We start from the raw sequence: 27,139 nt of genomic DNA, 5'->3' as shown, positions 1-27,139 counted from the left end.
AACCCATAACCAAATTCTCAGGTGAAATTCACAGACATCCTCCCCAGCAATGTCCTTGCTCTGCTCTCTGTCTTTCCCTCATTTCCTGAAGCACCATTCAAACAACTCTGGTGGAAGAATGGTTCTGGTGATTCATGGTAGAGTGGTAATTCCCACTCTGGTGAGGACCAAGGGAATTTTAGTTACTTAAGCAAGGATCTTAATGCTGCAAAGCATGCAGCTGTATGGATGTTTACATGGAGGCAGCTTCTTTCCACTGAGAACTTCTATTACTAAATTTAAACCCATGATCTACAGAGATCTGAATCACAGCCAAAGTAACAAGAAAGACTTCTAGAGACTTTACTGACCTTTGCTTCTGACCTACAAGGAATCACAAAATGTTGAACCAGCTGATGTCACCACATCCCTGAATCACACCTTGCCTCTTAGAATCACAGAACCATTGAGGTTGGAAAAGGCCTTTAAGATCATCAGCTGAACAATCTTGAAACAATAAACCCCACCAAAACCAAGACTGACAAGAGAATAACACTGAAAAATATATCTTAACAAGCAGGAGACTGCTACACCTGTGAAATGCCAGTATCAGCACTAACTGAAACTCTGCTACCACAAATTATAAAGTACATTTGCAAGTCTCCAAATGCCCAGTCAAATCCCACATTTACAGAGACAGTGACTGTTCAGTTTAAGTGAATCTTTGAACGTGTTTACAATAAATTTTGCAAGCTTTAAACTTTTATGATGGCAGCACTTACAACACTGATTTACAGTCTGACTCAAATGAAGAGTGCTCATGGTTGACTCCAATAACATCCTTTTGCAGGGTTTCTCAGAGACAGGTGAAGATTACATAAGGCAAAATACTGGATGGAGAAATGGTGCATGACCACCTATTCATCTCCTCACTTGTAGTGCAAGTGCAACCTAAAGATTTTCCTTAGCTTCAGCCTCGTACTTACAAAATCTTTTCCTGACAAATTCTAATCAAAACAGATGAAGATGATGATAAGGAAAGACAGTTTATTTGACAGTTACTATCCAATAACTTAGTATCCCACAGTACTTTCTAAGCTATTCTTACAATTTTGGAACAAAAGACTTGTCCAAAGTTTGGCAAAGACTAGACCCAAGTTCCCAGCACCAATCTGTCTGCACTGGTGGAAGGACAATAAACAACTTGAGAATTCCAGAGATCATTAGGGAACTGCTTTTAATATCTACATATGAATATCTCTCTAGAAATTCCTTAAGTCACCCTAGCCCCTCATTATTTTATCTTTTTACTATTTTGTACTAGGAGATGGAAGACACACAATCTGGGAAGTGTAAAGAATATTGAGCCCACCTCTGCTGAGCTTTACCACAGCATAATATACCTAATAAAAAACACCAGAATGGATGCTGGTTGTCTGCACCTTCCTCTGACTGCGTATTTTAAAAAGTTTAATTTTTCCCCTAAATGTGAATTACAAAGATAATCTACTTTTCAAATTATTTTAATGCTACAGAAAGGATAAGCAAAACAACAGAGATGAGCCCTGTACTTTACATTCAGCCCTTGCCCATCTGCTGCCTGCCCTGCAAGAGGAGACAGACTGACCATGATCTGTGAAATCAGATATAGCAGAGGCAAAGTAACACAAACCAACACAAAACACAGACTGGAGATTGGCAGTGCAGGAAGGCTAATGTGCAATCACATGCCTGAGGAATTCAGCCCAAAATTTCTGAGCTCTATGCAGCACCTTCCACACAAGGTCCTTCCTTGCAATCACTCCCATCAAAACCAGCCATCATTCAACAAGAAACAACCTTTCCTCATACTTTGGCTCCTCCTCTCCCTACAAATAACTCCTCTCAGCCCAGCAAAGCTCTCTGTGTCAGAAGAGAGGTTGCTTACCCTTGAACAGGCACCTTGTTCCAAAAACAGACAATCTTTACTTAAAATCTACAAATCCTGCAGTTCTCCACTTACCTATCCAGAGTGTCCTGAGGCACTTTACTCCCTCCAGCTCTGCTGTTGACACTGCTGTTCTTGTTTGCAGTCATGGTCATTTCTGCTCTCTAGAAATGTGGATATCTGTGAGAAGAAAAGTCAATTAAGCTACAGCAAGCCCAAATGACAATTAACTCCTTGAACTACAATGCTGTGTAAAGGCAGAACTCCAGGTTGCTTTTCATTCTATAAAATACAATCAGTGTAGGTATGATCCTGAAAAACTAAATCCTACCTCTCTACTACTGCTATTGCACATCCACTGCCAAGTTTATGAGCCCAGTGCTATAAATGGAAATAACTTATGAAAAGTAGGTGTGTGCTTCAGGTGCTGGCCTGTCTGATGAACAGATCTTGACACCAAGTTCACAAAATACCAATATCATAGGTTTCCATCCGAGTATGTGGAGATCCCAGCAACAACACTTTGTGATACTTGCAAACTCCATAGCTGGGACTGGAGGTTTGACCACACCACAGCTATCCCCAAGGAATAAAGAAGGCTTTCTCACCTTTAAAGTACAGCTCTATTATGGAAATATTTTCTAGTAGTGACATTTATTCAGTGATGGACTTCTGAATATAATTTTCAACTCTGCTTGTGATATAAAAATATCACAAGTGTTTTTCTCTATTGGCCTCAGGATTCTTTAAGTAAAGCTGTCTTAGGACACTTTTAAAACCTCAGGTAATATAAAGAATCTTTATCAATTCCTAGTTGGCTTTTTAGCAATCCCAAAAGCAGTGAACTTAATTTTAGCCCTGTGTATCAAGTTGGGTGTCCAAAAGATGGGTCTCACTTCTGTGGCATTTCTGCACACTGGCAAAGAAACAGCCCAGTAGCATGATTTATTTTGCCTTCATTCTGCTGTCTTAATAGCAATGTTGTGCTGTGACTGAAGGGAGAACATGATGATATGGATAAAGGCCAGGATGTCATCCAAGGGATGCAAAAGCAGGAATCCCTAATATCATGCCCCTACATTGACTATATCCCATGTTTCTCTGGTGTAAAGCACTGCTCTTAGTGGCCATTTCTTCCATCATTGTCATTCCTTGAGAAATATTTTGCAAAATGAGGGAGGAATGTATTTTCACATCATGATAAGACTCCTAAAATGCCAGCAGAGTCCCTTGAGAAAGAAAATAAACAGTATTTACTCCACCTGATGCCACAGGAGTTACTTATGAAGGATTCTGTGGCTCTGCTGGCACCGGTCTGGGTGGTTTCTGAGATGCTGCTTAGTTTATAAACTAAAATATCTACCACAGTTTACAGCATTGCCACCCAGAGTCTGACCAGAACTACCTATTTTTACAACCATTAACAGCATAGCTAATGCAAAAATAAGGAGTGTTACGAAACCTGTTGTTTACTCAAGCCCACAGGAAGTCCAGACTGCTTGAGAAGCCACTGTAAAGTGATGCTGCAGAGCACACTGGGGACAGACAACACACAAAAATCCCTATACTAACAGATCTATCACAGTTAAAGGACATTCTCTAAACCACTTTATTATAACCAGTTCTGCTACAAACACAGAAAATCTGCACATTTCAGCTCCAGAGGCAGAGTCAATCATGCTGACCACAGACTCCAGGTCTATTTGTCCTTCTCCACTGTCTTGTATCAATCTTCCCAGATTAAGTAGAGATTTATTTTTTTTTTCCTCTGGTTGGTAACATTTTTTCTACACCAAAGCTCCCTAAATTCCTCCAGTGTCTCATTGTTATTGTTACTGTTACATTATCAAGATTACAGGACTGTTACAGAACTGCCTGTTCCGACTGGAAAAGGGATTGCTTGGGACAAAAAAAGGAAGCCTGCTAATGCTGGCCAAGCTTTCTAGGACTGTACATTCCACAGGGAGTAAGCAGTTTTTTTAATGTTTTCCACTCACCAGTCCAACACTTTTACTGTGTTGAATCTTAATCACTTATTAGCACTTAATGTGAGAGAAATAAGAGAGATAAACATGGCATAAGGAGAACAATAACTGTTAACATGCATGTGTAACATTAATTTTCCAAGATTTTCTTTTCTGTTCAAGGCAAAAATGAGCTGAAGAGATCCTCAAATAGATGGATACTGACCTGACACATTAAAAAAAAATACAGTGTGCTTTTATGCTGCTGGTTTTTTAGTGTCCATTTTTGCATACCCAAAATCGGAAGAGAATAAAAAAAGTATGACAAAGCTTGATAAAAATCACTGTGGTTAAGGTTTAAACTAAGTGATTATTTAAATCTTACATTTCAAAGCCACCTTAAATGTCAAGTAGAACAAAGTAGTTTGTTTTCAGCTAAAGATAAATTGAGTTCCTAAAGACAATTTCTCAAGATATGTCTGATTTAGTGATGTGAGTGTGTTCTTTCCCATGCAGTGGAGACTATGGTGTATATATGCTCATATCAACCTAGCTTTCTATTCAATTTCCCTTTAATTCCTATTTTGGATGAATATTTTACTGCAAATGATGTTGGTATCATCCCACCATATGCAGAGAAAATGCAAACAACATGAGCATGGCAGAAAAGCATTCAGTATTTACAGAGATGCCTGTAACAAAAGACATCACCCAAAAAACCTCACCCAACCCTCTATCTATCTATCCTGACCACCGCAAAAATAAAGGGAAAAAAAAATAAAACAGGGACAAAGAAACAAGCTAAAAAACCCTAAACTAAATGTTATTGTTAAATAGAAAGTTATTTTAGAGCCTTCAAATGAGTCTGACAGCCTCCAAGATTATTGAATCTTTGTAGGGTCAGAATCACATCCCTTGGGCTTGGGTGAGAGCATTCCTCACTACAGTATTTGCAAGTTATTCTTCACAAAGCAATGGAAACCAAAATCTCTCAAGTATTGTGACATACTGTTGGAAACAAATCCAAACATTGTCATGTCCCACAGATTCTGCATTGCCTCATAAATCGTCTAACAAACCTGGCCTAAAAATGCAGCATTCTGTTCTATCTGTAAATGTAAAGAATTCCTCTGAAACCCTTATTTAGCCATAATTTGTGCTTTGCTCCAGACATGGTTTCACTAATTTGCTTAGGATAACTCTCAAACTGGGAATTTAATGAGCCCAAATGGTAGAATCATTACATCAACTTTGCCTAAAACCTTCACAAACCATTTATCAGGATGAAAAAGTAAAGATGATAGACAAATATAAAAAATGGTGTGATGGCAACAGGGGATCTGCTGCTCATGCCAGGCAAGGTTCAGCATCCTGACTGAAAAGGGCTGCTGCAATGCAGATGTTTCCTAACAGATCTGTATAATTACAGGAAGATTTAATGACAGCATATTCCTTATTGACCATCTGTTAATGAGCCATACACTTTTACTCTTTTAAAATTAAAGTGTGGCCTGAGGCTTTGTTATGGATAGATGAGGCACTGAAACCCATCACACTTTGGGCTAATGAACATCACAGTGCCACTGAATGTCTAATTCCATTAACAAGTATTAGTGGGGGAGGGGTAAATCCTCTCCTCCTCCTCCTCACTGCAGTTTGAAATTATTCTTGATTTCCTAAAGCATCCCATCACTTTGGAAGCCCCCACTCTCAGTCTCACTGCAAAAAAAGGGAAAAGTTGTTTTCACTGAAAGCTGAGAATGGGAGTAGGTTGAGGAGTGAGGCTTGGAGCAAGCACCTGGAAAGTCAAGGCAACACAGAATGCTTTAATTGCTTTACAGCTTCAAGGAAACCTCCTGCTTTCTAATACACAGTGCCCATCAGCCAGCACATTCCAAGAACTGATTCCTTCCTCTCCTCCTGTGGTGGTGAAGGTGAATGCTATTGAACCTAGAAGAAGAATTTACATGTGGTGTCTGATGACTTGAGAAGGGAGCCTTTGAATGTAGGTTCCCAAGCCCTCTCCTGGCATTATTGCTAACATGGCTTGAAATCTATAATAATAGAGACCTTGAATAATTGAGACCTTGAGTTCTGTAGTGTTTTTCATGCAGATTGTTTTCCCCTTGAAATTCCACTGATCTGGGATCTGGAAAATATGGGAAAATATTACTCCTTTGGTCTGCCCCACAGAGCAGAGTCCTGGAGATATAACAGGAAGTCATAACAGGGAAGAACTACAGGCTGCTAAAACAAATTCATGTTCTTGAAAAATTACAATGAATACAAACTTTCATATATTTATAATAATTGATGTGTCTAGTTATTTTTCTCTTAACTGTAGCTGCAACTGGCTTTAGCCATTAAGAAGTTAGCTTAACATGTTAATTTGCTTTTCTTACTGCTTTAAGGGAGCTTGCCCACTTGTCAAGAGGTGTAGTACAGCTGAACTCTTCTTTAGGAGTTGCAGCATGCTTTGTGGCAATTTGCCTACTCCCTTCCAGTAAAACAGATAAATATGTCCTTCCAGAACAACATCAGTTCTGATGAACTGGAAAGTCCAATAAAATGTTTAAAGATTCCTGCCTTGAGAAGGCACCTGTAGAGACTCCTGAGAACATTCTTAGAAGAACTACATCAGGAACACCTGTTCTACAGACTAACTCCACAGTCTCATCCAAAATTTCCCTTCCTACAATTCACAGCCTGTTTCCAACCAAGTCAGTGACCAGTCTCTCTGCTAAACTTTCACAACTAGGTGGCAACTTTACTTCTAGCACAAACTTCCTCCTATAACCAGAGGAGTGGTGAACTTGGTTGCCATTGACCCTTGCAATGCCAAAACCATCCTCTCAGCAGTTCAGTCCCCACTGAACCGACCTGGTACTGTTGGGAAACTGATGTTACAGCACCTACTGGAGGGGAAAGAAGTTACCTCCCACAGGCAGATGAAAAGCAGACACTGCCTAAAGCAAAAACAGCTCTCCACTCACCCTTCACTCTCCTTTCCTGTTTATCTGTCACCTAAGATGCTTTTCCCTTTCCTGATGTTCTTGTTCTTTCCTATTTTGTGCCTTTATTCTGTCTTGCTCTCCCTACTTTATCTTCTTATTACTTCATTTCTCTTCTCTCAAGCTGTTCTTTTCTGCCTCTCCCCTTAACTGAAAATGGGCAATATCTGGTGGAGAGAACAGACCTCACTTGATATACACTGCAGTCCAAACCTAATGCCTGAACTAGGTAAGAACTCAGTGCTAAGCTCCTCTATTACCCTTAGCAGTCCTAGAGCAATCACAGCTTCCAAATGGAAGGAAAACAACATGAAAATCAAGGAAGAAGACATTTAGAGGAGGCATGAACAGAAAATATGTCTCTTATCAAATCAGAAATTAGTATTTCCCTGTGTACGCTAAAGAAAAGGTTTGGGTTTTAAAAAATGTGTGGACTATTTCAAGCTTAAATATCTTGATTTGAGATACCAGGGTAAGAAGGGTCTACTTAGAAACTATGTCTAATATTTCACAGTTCTTTGGTATTATTCCTCCTTTGTTCTTTCCCTTCATCCTCAGGATTTTTGCATAAAAACAACCATTTAAGTCTCAGGATCACACCTGTTCCTGTTGCATACTCCTCAGTGAAGTCAATGCTTTAACAGCTACATCAACACCATTTGCACAATAATGAATTGCTTCTTGTGACTCAAAAAACAAATTATAAATTTGCTAAGGAATGAGAGCTGGTTAGCTGTGAGGAACAAAGATTCTTTTTCATTAATATCTCTTGTGTCACAAAGGATATGATAAATGAGAAAATAGTGTTCTTTAGTATTTCCCACAAGGTGTAACCAGTCCCTAAAAACATCCCAATGCAATTCACAGAGTGAACAGTGTCTGAGTAAGTCTTAGAAGGAACACCCATGACTGAACCCTCCTCACACCAAGTCTGACTGACAAAGCCTGCCAGACAGCTGAGAAGCATCCTGGCTTTGCAGCTGCTGTAGGTTTTGATTTGTTAGAGCATCATCTGAGGCAAAACGCGGGTCACAGCCATCCTATAGAGCAAGCTGCTGTACCCAGAGTTGTCAGCACAGCTCCCTTCCTGCCTGTCGAGCACATGTGGCTCCCACTCAGAGCCCTGCTAGAGTAAGAATTGTGAAACTATTAGCAGTTATGGGCCTTGCAAAGTGTTTTACATGTTGGGAGGAAGGGCAATCATCTTTGGATACCTCAGAAAGGTCAAGAGCTGATATGTGGTGATACCATGAATCTCCTTCTGGTTAGATCACTGTGTGTTAGTGATGGTTCTGAGCCAGCATCTCCCAGAAGCAGGTCCTGTCCATGATACCCAAGCTGCCAGTGCTAATGTTTCCAGTGAAGAAACTATTAATTTGCATGGACTGTCTCAATATTATGATATAAAAGCACCCTGGGAGGATGAGATATGGGCTGGAGACCTCATGGATGTAAGTAGAAAACACTGGCCAAAGCTGTCTTGGCTTGTACAAAGATATGAGAACAACATTGGGTCTGTCTCTTTAGCTCTTGGCAGTTACCCAGGGAATCTGTAGAAAGGCACACAAAAAAATTTAATTCCCCTAGAGAAGATCTTAATTCCCCTGTATCCAAAGTACATCCAGAAGTGAACCTGGACACAGGCATTAGCAGCAACAAATGGGATGGCAAGTAAGTCCATTGTTTGTATTAGGGATTTGTGCAGGGACCTTTCAGGAAGGTATCTGTTTACATTTAGAAATTATGTTCTTGCACTTAAAGCAACATCTGCAGGATGCAGAAGCTCTGAGCTCTGTTGGAGCTCTGACATGGAGTTCAGTTGCAGTCTTAGCAAACCTGCTTAGAGGTAAGATCTGCAAATTCAGTGCCAGAGATGAAAGCCCACCACCCACATTCTGGGATCTGGCTAAATGGCCCATTTTCTCAAAGGTACTCCTATTTTTCCTGCTGCCTCAGGAATCTATCCAAAAATCACTGCTGTACCAGAGGTAGAGGCTTAAAACTGGCCTGACTTGAGCAGCTCTCTCATGCACAGTGGTTTTCTGATTCAGATTCCCTTCATGTCTATGAACACCTTGGCTACCACCTACCTCTCCTTCAAGCTCTACATGTTCCAAGCCAAAAGAAACAAACCCAAGTCCCCAGTGCTCCCAGGACAATAAACTACAATGATGTGTGAGCATCCTGACTGAAAGGGTGCAGTCCATGCCCTGCCTAAGTTCCCACCTCAGACAGCTAAGTAAAGAATTATCAGAGAGAAGCATGGACCCAGCAAAACAAGTGAATCCCAGCCTCCCTCCTAGCTGCTGAAACAGAGGATGTATGCAAAAGAAGCAGCAGAGATGAGGGGTGAGGTCCTGACAAACTTCAGAAGAGTTCAAGACTGGTAGAGCAAAGGTGAGGTGAAGGATAGCTAACATACTATGAGAAAAACACAAATGGGAAAGAAGAAAGTGAAGAGATTTTCCTAGAAAGATGATAAGGCAATAAGAAACCCCAGGTGGGAAGAGAAATGCAGCCCCCTTCTTCCCTTCCACACAGGGAACACACTCTGTGTCCCCCAGGGAAAGCAGCCCACCTTTCCTCATGCTCCAGGATGTTTTCATCTCACAGATAAATCTTCCTCACAGAATAAACTCTGAATTTTTCTGAAGATAATTCAAGAAAAATGGATCTGCAATACTGTGGTAACCTGACATGAGACTTCACAAAAGAGACAGAAATTCCTGCAGTCCTGCAAAGCAGGTGCAAGTCCATGAGAATGAGAAGTGGGTGCAGGGTCTGCATAGCTAGTCATTCAATACACAAACACAAACTCAAATCTAAATTCAAATTTTTGTGTCCCTGATTCATGGGGGGATTTTAATTCCCCCTCATCCCCCCCACACACACAGCCCTGCAGTGACTGCAGGAGACTTGCAGTTCCTAGATTCCTGTAATTTCTTTACAGAATTGGTTCTAAGGGAGATTGGAGGAAAAAGAGAATAAATGACTGAGATAATATTGGCAGAATGACAATATAGCAGAATGACACTAACATACTGAGCACAGCAAACTACTTATTACCTTTGTTAACAAAATTATAGTAGCTATAGCAACAAAAAGGGGGGCAGGGAGGAAAAAAGCCTGAGACTTTTCAATATCCCCAAAGAACACTGCTTTCTAATATGCAAAAATCAAGATTTATGGCACCAGCAGCTCCTACAAGGCAGGACTGCAGTAGTGCACAATGGTTTCAATTAAAGGCACCAATCATTAACCACTACAGCTGGGCTTAGCAGTTGACAGGCAATATCATCTCTTCCAGTGAGCCACGATTCCTTCAGGGACTGAACTAGCTTCTCTTGCTGTATGACGTGCCCTGAAGCCCTATTTCTGGTGGATTTACCTCATATAGCCTGTTAAGCCCTGTGGCAGTGTGCCTAATGTCACTGCTCAGCAGAGACATCTCCTGTGCTCAAGCCCTTGTGCCTGCATCCCTTGGCCAGCCATCACACCCTGAGATCCCTATGGATGCTGCCCAGCACGGCCCTGCACACTCAGCAAGCATCTCGGGGAGAAAAGCATTTCAGTTCCCTGCTGCCTGTGAGTATTTTCCTTCTCAAATACACACACTGAGCTCAAAGAGGGGAGGAATGTCTGGCACTTCTGCGGTGACCATCTGGCAGAAGTGCCGCTCCATTTTCTGGCAACTTGAGCAGAGTCTTAGAACAATTATTTCAGTTCCTGATTCAAGCACTGGAGACAGAAGATCAAGTTACATTTCTCTCCAGCCATCAACACTAATTCAGTTTTCACTAAGTCAGCCTTGCTGGAATTTCACTCTTCCACACTAAAATAAAACAAAACATAACAAAACAAAATTAAAAAAAAAAAAAAACACACACAAAAAAAAAAGGGAAAGTGTGAATCTACACTGAAAAGCCAGTAGAAGAAACATAAGGAATTTCAAGAGTTGCCCTTCACAAATGAAAAAATATGCCAGTAAGATACAACAGAGAAGGAGCATTATTCCTAGAAAGAATATTTTTATAAGATAAAATGATAAAGAACTGGCTGCATTGAAAATTAAATGATATCATGGTCCTCAGTGATATCCCCTGGCTTTATAACAACCGTGTAAATAAATAAGCTTTCTTCCCCTACTATTACAAGCTGATTGTGAGTTGAAGAGAGTACCTTCACACCTATTGCTCAGCCACAGGTATACACAGCCATCAGCAGAGGCGCTTTTCCCAAGGAAAGGGTTCAGCTCCCACAGCACTGACCTTTGTCATCTGCATGAAAGGAAAGTTTCAACAAGCTACCACAAGCAGAAGTGTTATAAATCACCTTTCATCAAGCCTCCAACCACTAGCCAGAGAAACAGCTGGAAATACTTAAACCTGTTTTAACATTCTTTGTAGAAGGAGGCAGAGAAACACCTCCCCATCCACCCACTGGAGCTGATAGCAGCCACCAAACCACTCTGGACAGTGACTCTGTTTCCCAGCAGAAATAGAAAACCAAGCAGCAGCCACAGAAACTCTAGCTCTGTTCCCATGTGAGCTGCATCCAGAGTGGCAGGAGAGAACCACAGGGGTTTAGATGGAGGCAAACAGAAACAAATCCACAAACAAACTGTGAATGATATCACATATCTTTTAAACCTTCACATGCTGGGAGATGGTATTTGATGATTTGAAGTAGCTTCTCTTCTTTTCTTTTATGAAAATGATTTACATGCAGCTGTGTACATGACATGTTGGAGACTTCTCAAGAGACCAGCCGCTGTTCCAAAGAACTCACACTTCTATGATAGGAATTTCATAAATGAAGGCACTAACTATCTTCCCAGATGTAGGCTTGAATAGACCCACTGTGCTGGAGAGTTCTGCTGAGGGAACAATCTTTCTTCACAGTCAGCAGAGCAGGAGTAAACCTGACACAGAGGAGCGTTACAGCCTGAACTGTTTTGTTCTCAGCCTGCAGAGAGAGACCCACAGGGGCTGTCAGACAAGCGCTGCCCCCGCCACTTGGGCAAGTGCAGAATGTTCCCAAGCTTCCCAAATCCCACTTCTCTGCTTGCAATCCAAGTCTGAACATCTGTAATGCCAGAGAGGGCACGGGAAAACACGGGCTCAGAAAAGTGTCAGGTAGAAAATGTGATCCCATGCCCTTACAGTCAGCTGGATGTGTCCAGGAATAACAAGTAGCCAGTGCCTGCAGGAGTAGGATCCCATTTCTTGTTTCCAAGTTGGCTGCTGTGCCATAATGTGCTACCACTTATGTTTAACAATATTGAAACATGTAACCTTACCTTGAAATATTTGTGTGAAATTATTAATTTTATCCAGACAGCGTTTGGAATGCTGCTCCAGCACCAGCATTTCTACTCAAAGTTTCACCACTGGTGCTCCTACTTCAGCTCAGTTCAAAACTGTGACTAAAATATCATTTAATAGCAATTTGATTTTGCAGTGATCTCATTGAAAAGGCATATGCAGCATTGCCCTTGCAACACAGAGACAGCCACAAGATAAGCCTAAGGGACACAGATTAACACTCTGATAAGATAAAATTTCAGCCCCTTCTCTCTTGCAGGGAATGTTTTGGCCTTTTGCCAAGCAGAAAGCATTCCACACACAGTAGGATAAATTTGGTATAGCACCCATATGGAAATATCTTCTTCACAACAAGGTCAGGGTGTAAAATCTATTATCTGAACACACTCTCCTACTTCGAACATAAGCCTACAGCAAAGTTTGACTCAAACTTTCCCCATCTCATGGGAACCCATATTTGAGCAAGCTTTAGTATGGCACTGGCACTAAAGCTGGCGTTCATCCTTCTTTTCTTCTTTCCTATGGTTTTAAGCTGAATGCAGCAGAAGTCAAATTTGGATCTGCTCCTTATACAAAAATATTTTTATTGTTTCTTTTGTAGTGTGGTTACTATAGACGAAAACTCTGCATCAACCAGACCTTCAGAATTGGACCTGTCTACTCACAACAAAAATGTCAAAGCAGGTTTTGCTATGATCAATTATGGAACAGCCTGAAGTTGTGTCAGGGGAAATTTAGGCTGGATATCAGGAAAAGGTTCCTCTCCCAGAGGGTGGTTGGGCACTGAAACAGGCTCCCCAGGGCAGTGGTCACAGCACCAAGCCTGGCAGAGCTCAAGAAGCATTTGGACAATGGTGTGACTTTTGTGGTATCCTGTGCAGGGCCAGGAGCTCGACTCCATGATCTTCATGGGTCCCTTCCAACTCAGCTTATTCTCTGATAACATATAGTTCATTTAGTGGAGGGGAAAACTGCAATTCTATTCTGCTTTCATGGAGTTTATGCTTATAGTTTTCACCTTAATTCTAGTTTCAGACATTTCTTTGCTACTGTTCACAGAGGGTGATTCCAGAAAGAAAATTACAGTTTAGACTTCTCTCCTGTTTCCTACTCTTTTCACTGCTCCTCCTTCAGTTCAGTTGTATGCACAGTCATGTTCCAAATACCAGTAAACAGAGAATTTAAAAGTGTGCAACTACAAATACACAAACTGTTACAGATAGAGGTACTGCATACACAATCTAATAAAAAAAACTTCACAAATAAAACTTCTTTTCCAATAAGTAAATTGTGCAGAATAAAGTATACACACAGAGTATAAACAACACTTTCCTACTGAAAATTCCATCATCACAAGACAAATAAGTCTTTAAAGGTAAAAATAACATCTATTACACAGAAACTCTTCGGTGTCAGTTTCCTGTGAACGTATTTTATGTGTTTGATTAATGAACAAATCAAAACATTCAAGACAGATACTGAACCATTTTGTCTGGCATGAAATCTGCATTTCCAGATTCCATGTGGTTTCCAGTTGGTACCACAAACTTGGCCACAGTTCATTCAAAATTCAGTCCTAATTCTCCAAAAGGCAGATAAATACCTATGAACATTTCCATCATTCCTGGAAGTTGATTTGTATTATAGAGGCAGATAAAATTGTACCTGTGCCTAGTGTACCGTGGACAAAAGCTGACTGACAACAGATTCCACCCTGCTGCAAAAAAAAATTGCCTTTTGCTACTTCAAAAGGTAAAGATTTATAAGATTATGAATCCACTTCAAATACCTTTTGTGGCTAGCTACTCATTTGATGATTTAGGGATGAGATGTTTTAACTGATAATTTGTGTTGAAATTTGTAGGTGTTCTAAATGCACCAGGATTCACAGGTTCCTACAGAACATGAATTCCTGAAGCTTCCTGATGGAATAACTGCCTCTGTCTTCTAGTGTCTGCCCATTACTTAATATCTGAACTCCTACCTCATTTTCCCCAAACAAATATTCTACTATTTAGCCTAAAGAAACAGTGGGACATCCATATGCAGTAGGTTTTCATTCTTCTATGTTTTAGATGCAAAAGTCATGCTAAGAAGCTTTTTTCTGGTCCTAGGGAATCTAAAGGTATGAAAAAACATGGAATTCACCTTGGCTGATTCTTCACAGTAGCTGTAATCTAGGTGAGGCTCTAAAGAAATTATATGTGAGAAAATGGTTTGAGGTTTGAGAGCTTTTTTCCCAACTGCAGTTTAATTTTATGTCAGTTTCAAGGCATTATCTCTGCTGTTTCAGACAGCTGCATTTTCTTATACTTTAATCAGTCTTTTTATCAAAAAGCCAATACGGTTGGAGTTTCTGTGAGTGTGATAAATTCACCTCATGCTGCAGCAAAACATCAAGTAACTACTCCATTCAGTTCTGACAGAAGCAAGTTTTGGCCCTTCCAGTTTTAATGGGAAAGCTGGAGCCACAACATAAAAAATGAGAACTCTTTGGAAATGCAACCACACCCCACTCATATTCTGCTCTTGCATGTCCCCACCCACAGATACACAACAGAGGAATACCAGCTGCTGAAGTTTTGCAGATGGCAAATCCAATATTGTGCCATTTTGGACTTTCTCCTCAAAGGATCATTCCACATGGCTTCTTTTATAGGGCCAGGATTTCTTTTCTTGGGAGGATGGATATTTGGGCATGGAAAATATCTGTGGGCATGAACAATGGGGAAATAGCATTTATAAATTGAAATAAAGCCTTTCCAATTTGTGGAAACAGCTGGAGGGAGGAAAGAATCTTATGAATAACGTAGTTGAAACTCAACAGGCTGTTGACAGTGAGTCCTTTCAGATGCTCACTATGGCTACACTCTTACATGACAGTACAACATTTAAATCTATAACTAAAGATGAGTCAATGCACAGTGATGTACCCAGCATTTTGTTTCACTACACTGAGATTAATCAATCCATCCTTCCCCTACACACAATTTGTGGGGAAGGAAGAGTAGTTTCTTCTGCATCTTGTGCATTTCATGGTGCTGTACAAGTACTAGAATGAGCATTAATTTTCAGTGCTGTTTTAAGCAGACAATTCATTCAACACAAAAGTATTAAGCTCAGCAGTCAGTCCAGGGGATGGCTGCACAGGAACCTTCAAGGGAGCATCTGCTGAGCTTCATGTTTCTCAGAAGGTGTTTCACTCCTGCCACACACAATGAGGCTTTCAGGTTGCAAATGGAATCTTGTTTCTTACAAGAAAAGAGGGGAGACTTTCAGGGTATGTCATTCAACACAGCATGTTTTCAGTACAGTTTTCAGTACAGCTTTTCAATACAGTTTTCAGAGCAATTCCACAAGTGAATGCCCAATGAAAATAGACAAAAAAACACGGAATCAAAATTTCACATGAGGAAACACCATAACAATCTCATTAAAAATATGACAGAAACCTTTCAAAACACTCTCAGCGAGGTACTTTATTCATGTTAAGGAGAAACAAATATATTTTAATAAATAATTTTCTTTTTCTATTGCAAGAAATAAAAGCTATTTGCCAGATAAATATTTTCCTTCAAATCTACCCTGCTTCATCCAAGCCCCATTAATCATTGTGCTGTTAGACAAGATTACTTTGATGTCCACAGATCATACAGGAGATTGAAGACAGCAAGCTGTCTGAAAAATTCAGTGATAAGGTCAAGGTAAACCAAGGTAAAAAGTGTTTACTCAGTTCTAATTTAGTCAAGAGTTTTACTTGTTTCATATAAAGTTTATCTACTTTTGATTGGTATTTTATTTTATCTAGCACTACATAGTGCAAGATTTCTATTATCACTATTGCCTGACTTACCCAGTCACCTAGAAACTCAACCATCTAAGGAGAAACAAAAACTAAATTAGAAATACTCTTCTCTAAAAGGAACTGGAAAGGGGAAAAGAAGTGTTGACTTTGACTGAAGGGGTCCTACAGCCCTGTTCAGATTAGCCAAGCAATTTGATTATCATTATCTCTCTCTGAGAACCTGGGCAAAACATGGAGTTTTGGAGTTTGTTGAGGGGGGTGAAAATTAAAGTTCTCTTTGGGCACTATAAACAACGAAGAAAACCTACACTTCCTCTATCAAACAGCAAATGGATCCCCCAAGAACTAGTTTCAGCAGAAACTATTATTAAAAATTCTTTTGGAAAATATTCAAGTTATGGTTTACAGATAGAAAAACATTTTTAAAAGACACGTTAATGCTTCCATTAAGAAACAAAAAATAGAAACTTGCAGGCACATAACTATTTAAACTAACCCTTTGGCAACAAGAAAAAAAAATTAGTACATCACTTAACGAATGGATTTGACCCAGATTCCTACCCTCTGTTTTAAGAGAACATTCTTGGGAAGAGTTCACAGGCTGTTGGTAATACTAATCTATCTCAATTGTTTTACAGCTTTCAAAATGTCAGTAAAAGACTCACAAAATCCATTCCCACTTTGTTGCCTACACATATTCTTACCAATAAGTGCTATTAAAAGAAGCTGAACTAAAAATGAAAACAAGAAAAATTTTAAGTCATAATCAGCAGTTGAAAGGAAGGGTGTTTCTTCTACATACTAAATAAGGGACTTGAAGGATCAGCCACAATAGCAATCTTGACTTATTCTCCAGTTCATATAGTCCCTAGTCCTTGTGACTAGATTGGTCTCAGCTTAAATTTGTGTTCGCTTGTCCTCGGCCCACCCAGGCTGTCTTCATCTTCAAGTGACAACACTGTCATGCCATTTCCTGTATTTCAGTCTGTAAAATCACCAACTCAGCTGTGCAGGAGGAGCAACTCTAACTGCATATTCTTTTTAATGAACATTTTTTATGGAGATGGTGGATGAAAGTAGTCTCAAGATACTTACATGGTAGTTTATCAATAAGCTCTGTACAACATGATATTGTTCTCTCAACAGTAGTCTTCTCTTAACACCCTTATCAATTCACTCTCCAGTTGCTCTACTGATTCTAAATTTCTTTCTGTGGTTCTGCTACCAAGCAAAAGTCCAAAAAGACCAAACATGCCACTTTTCTGAGTCTGCAACAGAGTGATCAGAGTTATCAGACTGCCCAGCACAGTCTATCTTTTACTTTGAAACTCCAAAGATCCACATGTCCTTTCCCTCAGAGTTGGTTTATCATGATCAGAATCACTGACCTCAGTTTTCCTCTTCTAGAAAACATACCGTATTTGCAATTTCAAAACATGCTATAAAAGTCACAGAATCACAGAATGACTGGAGTTGGAAAGGACCCCTGAAAACCATCCAGTCCCAAATCCCTGCTGCAGGTTCACCTGGATCTTGTCCAGGGTGGGGTTTGAATATCTCCAGAGGATCTTTTGCTGGAACAGTTGTTTTCATGTGTCCTTCATATTTAGGTACCTGAACAATCCAGCCCATCTGATGTTACAAACTAGCTGCTGTGGCTCTATCACAATTTTCAACTTAAAATAACAAGCCTTGTCATAGTCCCCCTTTTAATTCTTTCTAATCATTCAAAAAATATGAGTAACTGATGTTTTGAAAGACTGAATAAGCATCCTATTTGAACAAAGGTCTTTCACCTCCTTATTAATCAGTAAAACCAAGACTAAACCTCTGTCTTGTCAGTTGAGATGAAAAAATTGCTAGACATCAATAAACATTTCTCAGCCAAAGTTATAGGAGCTCAGCATCTTTAAATATCCCAGTGAGAAGGAATACATTTTTAAAAAATTAAGTTTGCAGTTAACATATGTAAAATCACACCTTGAGCTTTTTCCCCTAAGCTTTTCTTTTTGCATCTCCTTTTTGTTTCTGTCAACATTGTAACATAAACCATCTGAGAGGTTTAAAATGAAACAGTTCTAAGCAGTGGGTGAAACCACAGTATGTTAACTGACAGGAGGTTTTGGCTCCATCTCCATCTTTAAATATCTATTACTCAGCTGCTGTTTCTCTGCAGCAGAGGCTGAAACATTCATAGACTTCAGTCCAAGACTCCTAGTTTCTTAATATGTGATTCTTAAGCATGTTTTTTCTTGATTTGTTTCTTTAATAACTACACCATGATTGTATTCCAACTTGCCCATTTGAATTCAACCAACAGTTCTTCACATTTACTGCAGCTGGTGCCCTCCACTGAGCACCAGTTGTTCAAATGACAGCACACATGGCTGTGATTTCACCTGACATAGTTATCCCCATCTGACAGGTGTCAGAGCTGGGACAGAGGTGATGAACATAAAACAAGACATGGATAGTAAGAAATTAGGGCAAAGCAGAAAAATTAAAAATATGATATCTCTTAAGTTTTAGCCAGTTCTCTTTTAGCCAAATATAAAGCTATTTTCAAAAAACTAAATATTTTTCCTATGGCATATAATCCACAGCCAACTCCAGCACAAGAGATTTTATCTCAAACAATCTGAAGAGTGGAAGAATGAAAGCTTATAAAATATATATCCTTGTCTGCATTGGAAACAGCACAATTCCAAACCAGAGACTAATACTGAAATACAATCCAGGGGCTGTGCTTCCATTCATAAACTGTTCCATTTGAACACAGGGTCTGGAATGAATTTTATCCTCATGTTCAACCAGAGAGCCACAATTTATTATAGTGCTGCACTTTTCAGTTTCAAAATCATATCCCTAACATTTTTTTCTGTCAAGTCCAATGGAGATTAGCAGACTTTTCAACCAAGATCATCCATAAAGAGAAAATACAGCAGGATCCAACTGCCCAGAGACATGAAGAAGCAAGTCCAGTTATACACCACATGGCTAAAAGAAAATAAAACCTACTGTGTAAACACAGCTTCAACAGTCTGAGCTGGAAAGGCATCAGAAAGGTCCTTTCCTTAGTAACTGCATAAATGGGATCTCAAATTTTTAGCTCAATAACAGCATAAGTGGGGTCTCAGACTTTGGCTCTGTCTTTAAGTTACCACTAGACTGTCTTTGCAGCAGCCCAGCTCTATTACTCCTATGTAAGATCACAGTAATGCTCCCTGACAACTTCAAACCCCAAAATAAATAACCAGTGCTTCCCAGTCATTGCATATTCTGCAGCAAAGATGAACTAGAAAATGTACAGGCTTATTTACATCAGTTAAACTTTGAGTCATTTCAGGAACTTCCTTAGGGCTCTCGAGGTAATCATTACTCTCTGATGTTCAAATTAAAAAGAATTTAGGATTCAAAAGAACTGGTATGACAAATTTCAGTCTATAGGGTCACTGCTTTTTGCACCAGTTGTCTACAGTTTTCCAATGTTTTGAAATATTTCTCTTGCAAAAAGACCTCTCCAAAAATTGCAACAGAGCTGAAAACATTTTCATTGAGATTTCCCCACATACCGCAAGATGAAAGAAGCATCTGCTGCCAGGATACAATAAGATAAAAGCAATTTAAATAATTACAAAAAAAATCCCATCAACTTCTGGGCTAGAACAATTTCCTCTTCTGGAGAAAGGAAAGGGAAATTTGTGACATTCAGCCCAAGGATGTGATCCAGCAATCCAACCTGTGATTTAACACGTCATTTCTAAATACTAATTTTTCTCACAGATCTTATTGAACCAGAAATCTCTAGGTTGATCATTATTTACTTACACCACACCACAAATCAGATTTCTACAGTACATGGAGAAGTAGGAACTAGATTTCAGTTAACATAAACCTTTAAATGAAGACAAAGGAAATTATGACAGCGATCAGGTACAGAATTCTTATACAGTAAAATTTACTAATCTGTTAACAACCAAACTTTTACATGCCAGTAAGAAGTTTTCCATTTGATAAATCAAAGCCACTGCCACATCTCCTTTGCATTCCTATAGTTTGTCCACCTGATCACCTCATAAAACTGTCTAGATCCCTTCAAGCCTTCCACCTCTCTTTGATTGACACCAAGCAGTCATTTGACAGCATGGATGACAATTTAAAATGAACCTTGTTTTGACTAGAGCTGCTGTAGAATACCTTTTTAAAACTCATCTCTGGGTAGCTCTGTTTGTGACCAAGAAACATTTTTAACACAGCAGCTAATAGGTCCATGAGATGTTTCACCATCTATTTTGGAAGGCAATATATCAAGAGATCTGTGGTGCATTTTAATTCATCTCTTGGCTACTGCTTCTTCCAAAGTTTCTATCCAAAGACAGCCAAAACTAAGTTCTATGAATCACTGCTTGAATGAGATCTAATTATTCAATTAGTCTTAACACCTTTCTTTTACATATTTCTTGACAGTCTTACACAGCTCTTTCCCTTCAGGGCATTTGTCCACATCTTTTCCACAATTGGAAGTGCAGGCTATTTCTTTCCTATCCGTAACAGCTTTGAGATCAAGAAGAGAACTTAATACAACAGCCTGCACATCCCCTTTGGATATAGTCCTTTTTACCTAGGGAGAGAGGAAGAATAAAAATCTGTATAATCACCTACTCACAGACACACTTTGCTGAGACCTGAGACCTGGTGCTGCTTTGCATACACCACAGATTTGTTGCAAAAATAAATTTGTCACATGTACTTTTACCTGAATACATAAGATTATTAATAAATAATCTCAGCTATGAAACTGCAAATGTATGATCCAACTAGCTAGTGTAAGTGGGGGGAATTTAACACTTAGCTGTGAAACATGAACTGCTTCAAAAAGTATATTGGTTGGAAGTTTTTGATGATGAGGAAAGAGGAAAAAAGAGAGAAATATCTTTTTTGATTCTCCACTTTTCACCTTATGAGTCACACCAGTTTTTGGTTTGCTTGCTACTACATTAATACAAATAAAACCCAGAAAAAAACTCCAACCTGTTTCAGAGCAATGTTGTCTGTTTTCTCCCTGTATGAATACACACAAAAAAACCCAATAATGAACAGTATAATACAGATTTACAGTAAATTCCTAGCTACCCGTTCATCTTAGCCACTAAGAACGTAACCCCACATCACAGTGCTCTCTCAGTTCCCAAGGAAGATGACTCAGTTGTTTTTACAGGAATGCTGTCTGGGGTTCAGAGTCATTTTTCTGGGCAAAGAAAGGTTTTCAAGGTAGAATGAAAAATGCAAGCTAGGATCTAGCCAGCAGAGACAAAGCACTTTTTCACATTTCTAAGCTGGTTTTCCACTTCCCCACCTGTACTGCCAACAGGAATGTGCTGGCTGTAGAAAAACAACAGAAATGCAAACTTCCTGTTAAGATACAGGATGGAGAGATTTTTCTAAGCACTGCATTTTCAGCCACAGATTTGTGACAGGATTGGAAGAAAATGAAAAGCAAGTTGATTATGCATTGACCCACCTCACCTCTCCTTTTAACCAAAAGATAGTTCATGGCTCTTGAGAATCAAAATGTGTGTGTCTTTAGAAAAGCTACAGCTAGAAAAAGGCAATACTCTATTCAATTTAACAGTGGTGGTCCTCAGGCCTGACATTTACTAACCCAGTTATTATTACATCCACTACCTCAGAAACAGAGTAAGGCTTAGCATAGTGAACACTATACAAACAAAACTCAAAATATTGGTCTCACTTGAGTAGTTTCTCTTCAAACACTGTGACAATTTGAGTTTGCAGTGATGTCATCCACAGTTTCTTACACCATCCCTGCAAAGGTGCAATGGAAGAGGTACATTGCTGGGGCTGGTTGTTACCAGGCAACAAAGAAAACTTTGCAATAAACTTCATGAGTCACCTAATGCTTCATTTTGCTGTAGTTTTGCAAAAGAATATACAACATGATTGGTAATGCTGCACACCACTTCTGCCTACATACAAAGGTCACACCTTATAAAATGTCTGTCAGGTCCTTTTGATTGACTGTCCTCAAATGTTGCCTTTTCTACTTTCAGTGCCAAAAACAGAACAGAATTTCAGTCTTGCACAGAAATGCTTCATTCATTAAGCAACACTTTCTCCTTCTTAAGAAATATTTTTCCTCTTTCTGAAAAATAGATATTTGATTCTGTTAAAACTGCAAAACAAAGGTATTCCCTCATAAAATACCCAGCTGTGCTGAGGTACACAGCATCCCTTGTGAACAAACTCATTTGCACTCCTTTCATTTACCCACATTTTGGTGTGTCACAAAGTTTATGGAGTTATCAAATAGTATAGATTGGAAGGGACCTTTAAAGATCATTTAGTTCCTGCCATGGATGGGGAGCTTCCACTAGACCAGGTTCCTCAAAGTGCCATCCAACCTGTCCTGGAACACTTCCAGGGGTAGGACAACTACATCTTCTCTGGGAAACCTGTTGCTCTGTCTCACCACTCTCTCAGAAATCAGAGAAATTTGTACGTGACAAAATTTTGTCTGAGAGACATCCTGGTGGCTTTTTCTTTAGCCTCCTGAGTGTAGCACCAGGATTCAACTCATGACCTTCTGATAGAGAGACCCAGGGTCCACCACTTCAGTTAAAAAAAAACTCCAATACCTGCCAATATTAGCAAAGCTGCATCCTGTCTGCAATTCCCCTCAGAGACAGACTGAATGCTTCTAAGCAAATCTGACTCTATTCAGGAAAGGGCAATCATGCTCTACTTCAAAAAGCCCTCCTCCTTTTTATTAGTTATGTCATATTATCTTATTTATACAACTATTATTTCCCTTATTTTATGTTCCCTGCATAGGGGGGGGGCAAAATTCTGTTATTACAGATCCTTCTAGAAATCAAGATTGATATGTACATTACAGAAAGAGAGCTCTCCATGTCTATAATTTTATCCTTTTGTTTTCTCCATGTTTTTTGTATGAGTGTGATTTGGTATACAACATTTTAATAGATAACCTACAGATAACAAGCGGCTGCAGAGTGCTGCATCTCGTAGTGTTTACTGAGGAATTTCAAAGGGAGATATTAGTTGAATATAAGTGACATGCTCCTGCTCTGTTTATTTTAAGTAACTGCAAGAGAACAAGTCTGACTGCTCACCCCACAGGTTCAACCCTGGCCAACATAGCTATCTGAATTTCTGTAACTGTTCTGCAAAAAAAAATGTTAACGTTGATTCAAGTTGATTTCATGTTTAATTCAACGGTGCCCAAGACTCCCTGTAGCACCTCCACTGGTGCTTCAATCTCCAGAACTTCAATCTGAGTAGAAAACAACAAATAAAACTTCTTAACAAATGGAATAAATATTCAGTCAGCACTGGTTCAGCCCCACACAGGAGGTACTGCAAATTGCAGGGAAATGTAGCCAGTCATAGCTGGCTGCTTCACACACAAAAAGCACCATCGGTCAGTAACAAAGAGCAGGAAGAATAATTTTCTCTCCTTATCCATATGCTTTCCTGACTAGGGCCCACAGGGGATTTGCTGATAAAACACAGCTTTGTCACATTTGTCAAACCTGAGGCTGTCATGGAAACGTGACTGGTGGGACAATCTTTAATGAGCCACTGTCACAAGGGCAATCTGTCTGAGGCAAGTGTTGCTGCTCTTGTTCAGCAGTGAAAGAGCCCAGCAGGTCCCAGCACCATCCCTCTGCTACAGGTGTCCTGGACTGTTTTGTTTTGGGAACACCATGTCTCCATGAAGTGATATTTTGCAGGATTCCCCATCTGCAATGATGATTCAGTTTGCTTTTAAATCAGATCATAAGCAAAACTTGCAATGATAGGTGTTGAAATGATAAGCTGAGCCAGAAGCCTGGGTTTTGACTTTGTTCCCCTTCTGCCCACCTTGCACAAAGCCCACCTCTTATCCAAAAGAATAATTATATTTTAACAAGGTTCTCTCACTTTCTTCACAATATCAGCTGGATTTTTTTCCTGCCCTGTTCCTCCAGCTATTTCCTAGCATTTTCCTTTTCTGCCCAGACTTGGGAGCACTTGACTGTTTCCTCACTGCACACAATGGGTTTGTCCTTTTCTTGTGACAAATCATTTTTTAATTGTAAACACTTAAACACTTCCAGAAGCCAGCATATCATTTGGCACCAATACAGGTAGTAAAAACTCACCCTTCTTAGGAACCAGTGGCAGCTCACTTTGGAGTCTGTCCTGTCACTGCATCCCTGAGGAACCCATGTGATGCCAGGTCTCAGAAGACAGCCAGCCCACGTGCACTGCTACTGTAGAGAAGATTACACCAGTAGTACAGCTGCCAAAACAACATTACACTCCTGATACAATTCAGTAAGAGGCTGGTACAAGAGGAGAATTCATCTAATGCAGCCTGGTTTTGTAGATGGAAATACTGAGGTGGAGAAAGAGGAATTTGTTGAGGATTTCAGGACATCTCACAGCCTGACCAGAGCAGCCATTGCCTGACTCCTGAAATCTCTGGATAGACAGCCACTTTTCAATCAGCCTGCTCTACCTAAAACAAGAACAACATAGATTTTCCAGAAAAAATTATGAAAACCTTTAGCATAACTGCCTTCCTCTACCTGAGGATCTCACCATAGTTCTTGAACAGGTAGCACACCCATTATCAGAGTCACAAGCACAGGAACTGCCCTGGGAACTGATGATATGGTGCTGCAGGCTGATGACCTCGGGCTGCTTTTTGAATGCCCTGCTCTTCCATGTGGTTATATATCCCAGGAGGCATCCTGTGCTATTGCAGTACACAGCACCAAGTCAGGTTTACATCTGTTTACTCATAAGGTGAAATGAGTCATGTCTACATTTGTTTTCTGCTGTCCTTACACGTCAGCCAATAGTAAATAAATCACAGCAGGGACCTCAGCTCTTCATGTGCTTCAGCAGAAACCTGGATAATGTCTTCTTATAGGAGAGGAGAGCATGTCGAATGACAGCACATTCTACTGTGCACTGAGACTGGAGCAGAAGAGAGTGTAACCTGCTGATGGGGTTCTCTGTTCTCTTGGAGAGCAGCCCCCTCACCACACAAGGACCTCCAAACATGTGGGCACAAAATCAGTGTTTCTAAATGCAGTTGGTTCAACCTCTGCCTTCACCCAACCTTTACATAAAAGAACTCTCATGACTAGGGAACAATTCTGTCTTCTTGCCCCAAGCCTCTTTTCATTCCAACCTTTCATGACTCCTGCCACACTAGAGTGTCCCACAGGTGGGGCAAGGGGAACAGGCCCATGAAAGCAAGGGACATCACAACATCATAGGAGAGGCTTGATGCTGAAGGGAGCAGAAGGCCTAAATGGGCCATCTTCAGGGACAGGACTGGCTCTCCTTCTCCACTGAAGCCTCAGATCAGGGCAAGAGTCTTGTAACTGTGCCTCAGCTGCCCAGGCTGTGAGCAGAGTCTTGCTTACTAGTGGCACTTAAGGGCAGTGTTTTCCACAGGAAATGAAAGGGGTGACCAGACACCACTGAAAAAGCCATGTGTGCTCTTAGATCTTCACACCCTTCCAAAAGCCCATCTGCTGCTCTGAGCCTGAGCACAGCAAGGTCAGTACAACAGTGAAACCCAGTCTGATGCACAGCAGAGCAGCCCTAATCCAGAGCATCAGCTGATTACACAGAGTATATCCATTGTCCAAGAATAGTTTTATTTTCACTCTTCCCGCTGAAACCAATTTGACTCTTCGAAAACCAACACCAGAATGAGTCACTTGAAATTATTTTTCAGGTGGGCTTCTAAAGACTGAGTTGCAATAGGGCCCCTGTCCTGTGACAACATGCCAGGAAACCCCCAGGAACTCTCCCAGAAAACTGTGAGGGAATGAATGCAAAACTGGCTGAGCTGTTCAGTTTCTCACCTCCCCCAAAATGGGTTTGAACATGTTGACAGCAGGGTGGTATGAAGATGGTTTTGTCTCCTACAAATCTTTTGGATAAACAGGATTGTGCTCTACATCAGAAATCTCTCTCTGTAACTTCAGTCAATATTTTCTTGGCTTGCCACCCTTGACAGTCATAAAACAGCTCTCTCTGGAATACGCCATTCAAATTAATCAGCTGTCAGCTATTCTTTTAAAACTAATAATAGAAGGTCTGCATGAGCCTGTGAGAGACTGAAACATGGGAATGTGAGTTGCGCAGCTGCAAAAGTTTCTATACTGCTGCAGCTCTCAAATTGCTTTTTGCTCTCTACCAAGAAGGCATGAAACAGCATTGTAGGGAACAGGACTATCAAAATTGCCCAGCTGTCCTCAGCATGCCCTTAAATGTGGTAAATGCTTAGTGACGCCTTTTAAATTTCAAGGAAGCTTTAGAGAGAGGAGGGATGTTCTGGTTATAAACCATCAGGCTCAGCTGGCCCAGGAGCACAGATAACTTGATGGCTTGTATCCTTTGGATTCCAGCTGCACAGGGGATGCCAAACTATGCTTTTGCCATTGGCAGAAGCTGTAACCTCCAATTCATCTTCTTGTCATCAAACTGCAACAGGATGGGCAAAAAGGGTTCCAGGAGGAAGCATTGCCTCAGAGAATGGGATAACAGGGCTCCTCTGAACAGCCCCTTGACTACAGCAGTTTGGCTCCAAGTGGGCAGAGAAGATTGATGTTACATGAGGCTTGAACTCAGAATAAGAGCTGGCACTGGAGCAAAGCCAACTGTGCAACACTCCTGTAACTGCTATGGGGACTCTGTTGTCACATGAAATTGAGGAACAACTGGGAGGCTCTGCTCAAAAAGCACTCAGGTTGGAAGTATGTTTTCAAAGCATGATGAAGGAACAAGAGCAGCACCTGCCTCTTCCATGTCTGCATAAAGCTGTTACCACCTGGGGACATTGCCTCTACCAGAAGTGGGTCCATTTTCAGCCTGAAAAAATACTTTCAAAAGCCTCTCAGGCTTCTAAGAGAAAGAAGCAGCCTAAATCCCAGAGCAGAAGCCTTAATTATAATGGATTTGTGTGAAAGTTGCCAGATCTTGCCCTGCTCTGTGATCAGGGCTGTGCCAAGAGTCTGCTTTGTGTCATACTAGCAACTGTGTTAAGTTCAGCAAAGTAACTGGGTCAAAGATGCACAGCC

The 27,139-nt window shown here is 40.3% G+C and overlaps 1 protein-coding gene across 4 annotated transcripts in view; it reads right to left on the bottom strand.

Moving 5' to 3' along the window:
• Positions 1-27,139, bottom strand: part of DENND2B (DENN domain containing 2B) — a 154,025-nt gene that overhangs the window by 86,176 nt on the left and 40,710 nt on the right. For all 4 annotated transcript variants that reach the window (XM_019006993.2, XM_015630934.3, XM_015630932.3 and 1 more), the window contains one exon: positions 1,982-2,086. In XM_019006993.2, the coding sequence (XP_018862538.1) occupies positions 1,982-2,061 (80 nt within the window). In that variant the 5' untranslated portion in view covers positions 2,062-2,086. The remainder of the gene's footprint in view (positions 1-1,981; positions 2,087-27,139) is intronic.

The sequence above is a fragment of the Parus major genome, chromosome 5 (assembly GCF_001522545.3).
Source record: "Parus major isolate Abel chromosome 5, Parus_major1.1, whole genome shotgun sequence".
In the NCBI taxonomy this organism is placed as follows: Eukaryota; Metazoa; Chordata; class Aves; order Passeriformes; family Paridae; genus Parus; species Parus major.
Note: the sequence above shows the minus strand (reverse complement) of the source record. Positions and strands in the feature narration are given on the sequence as shown.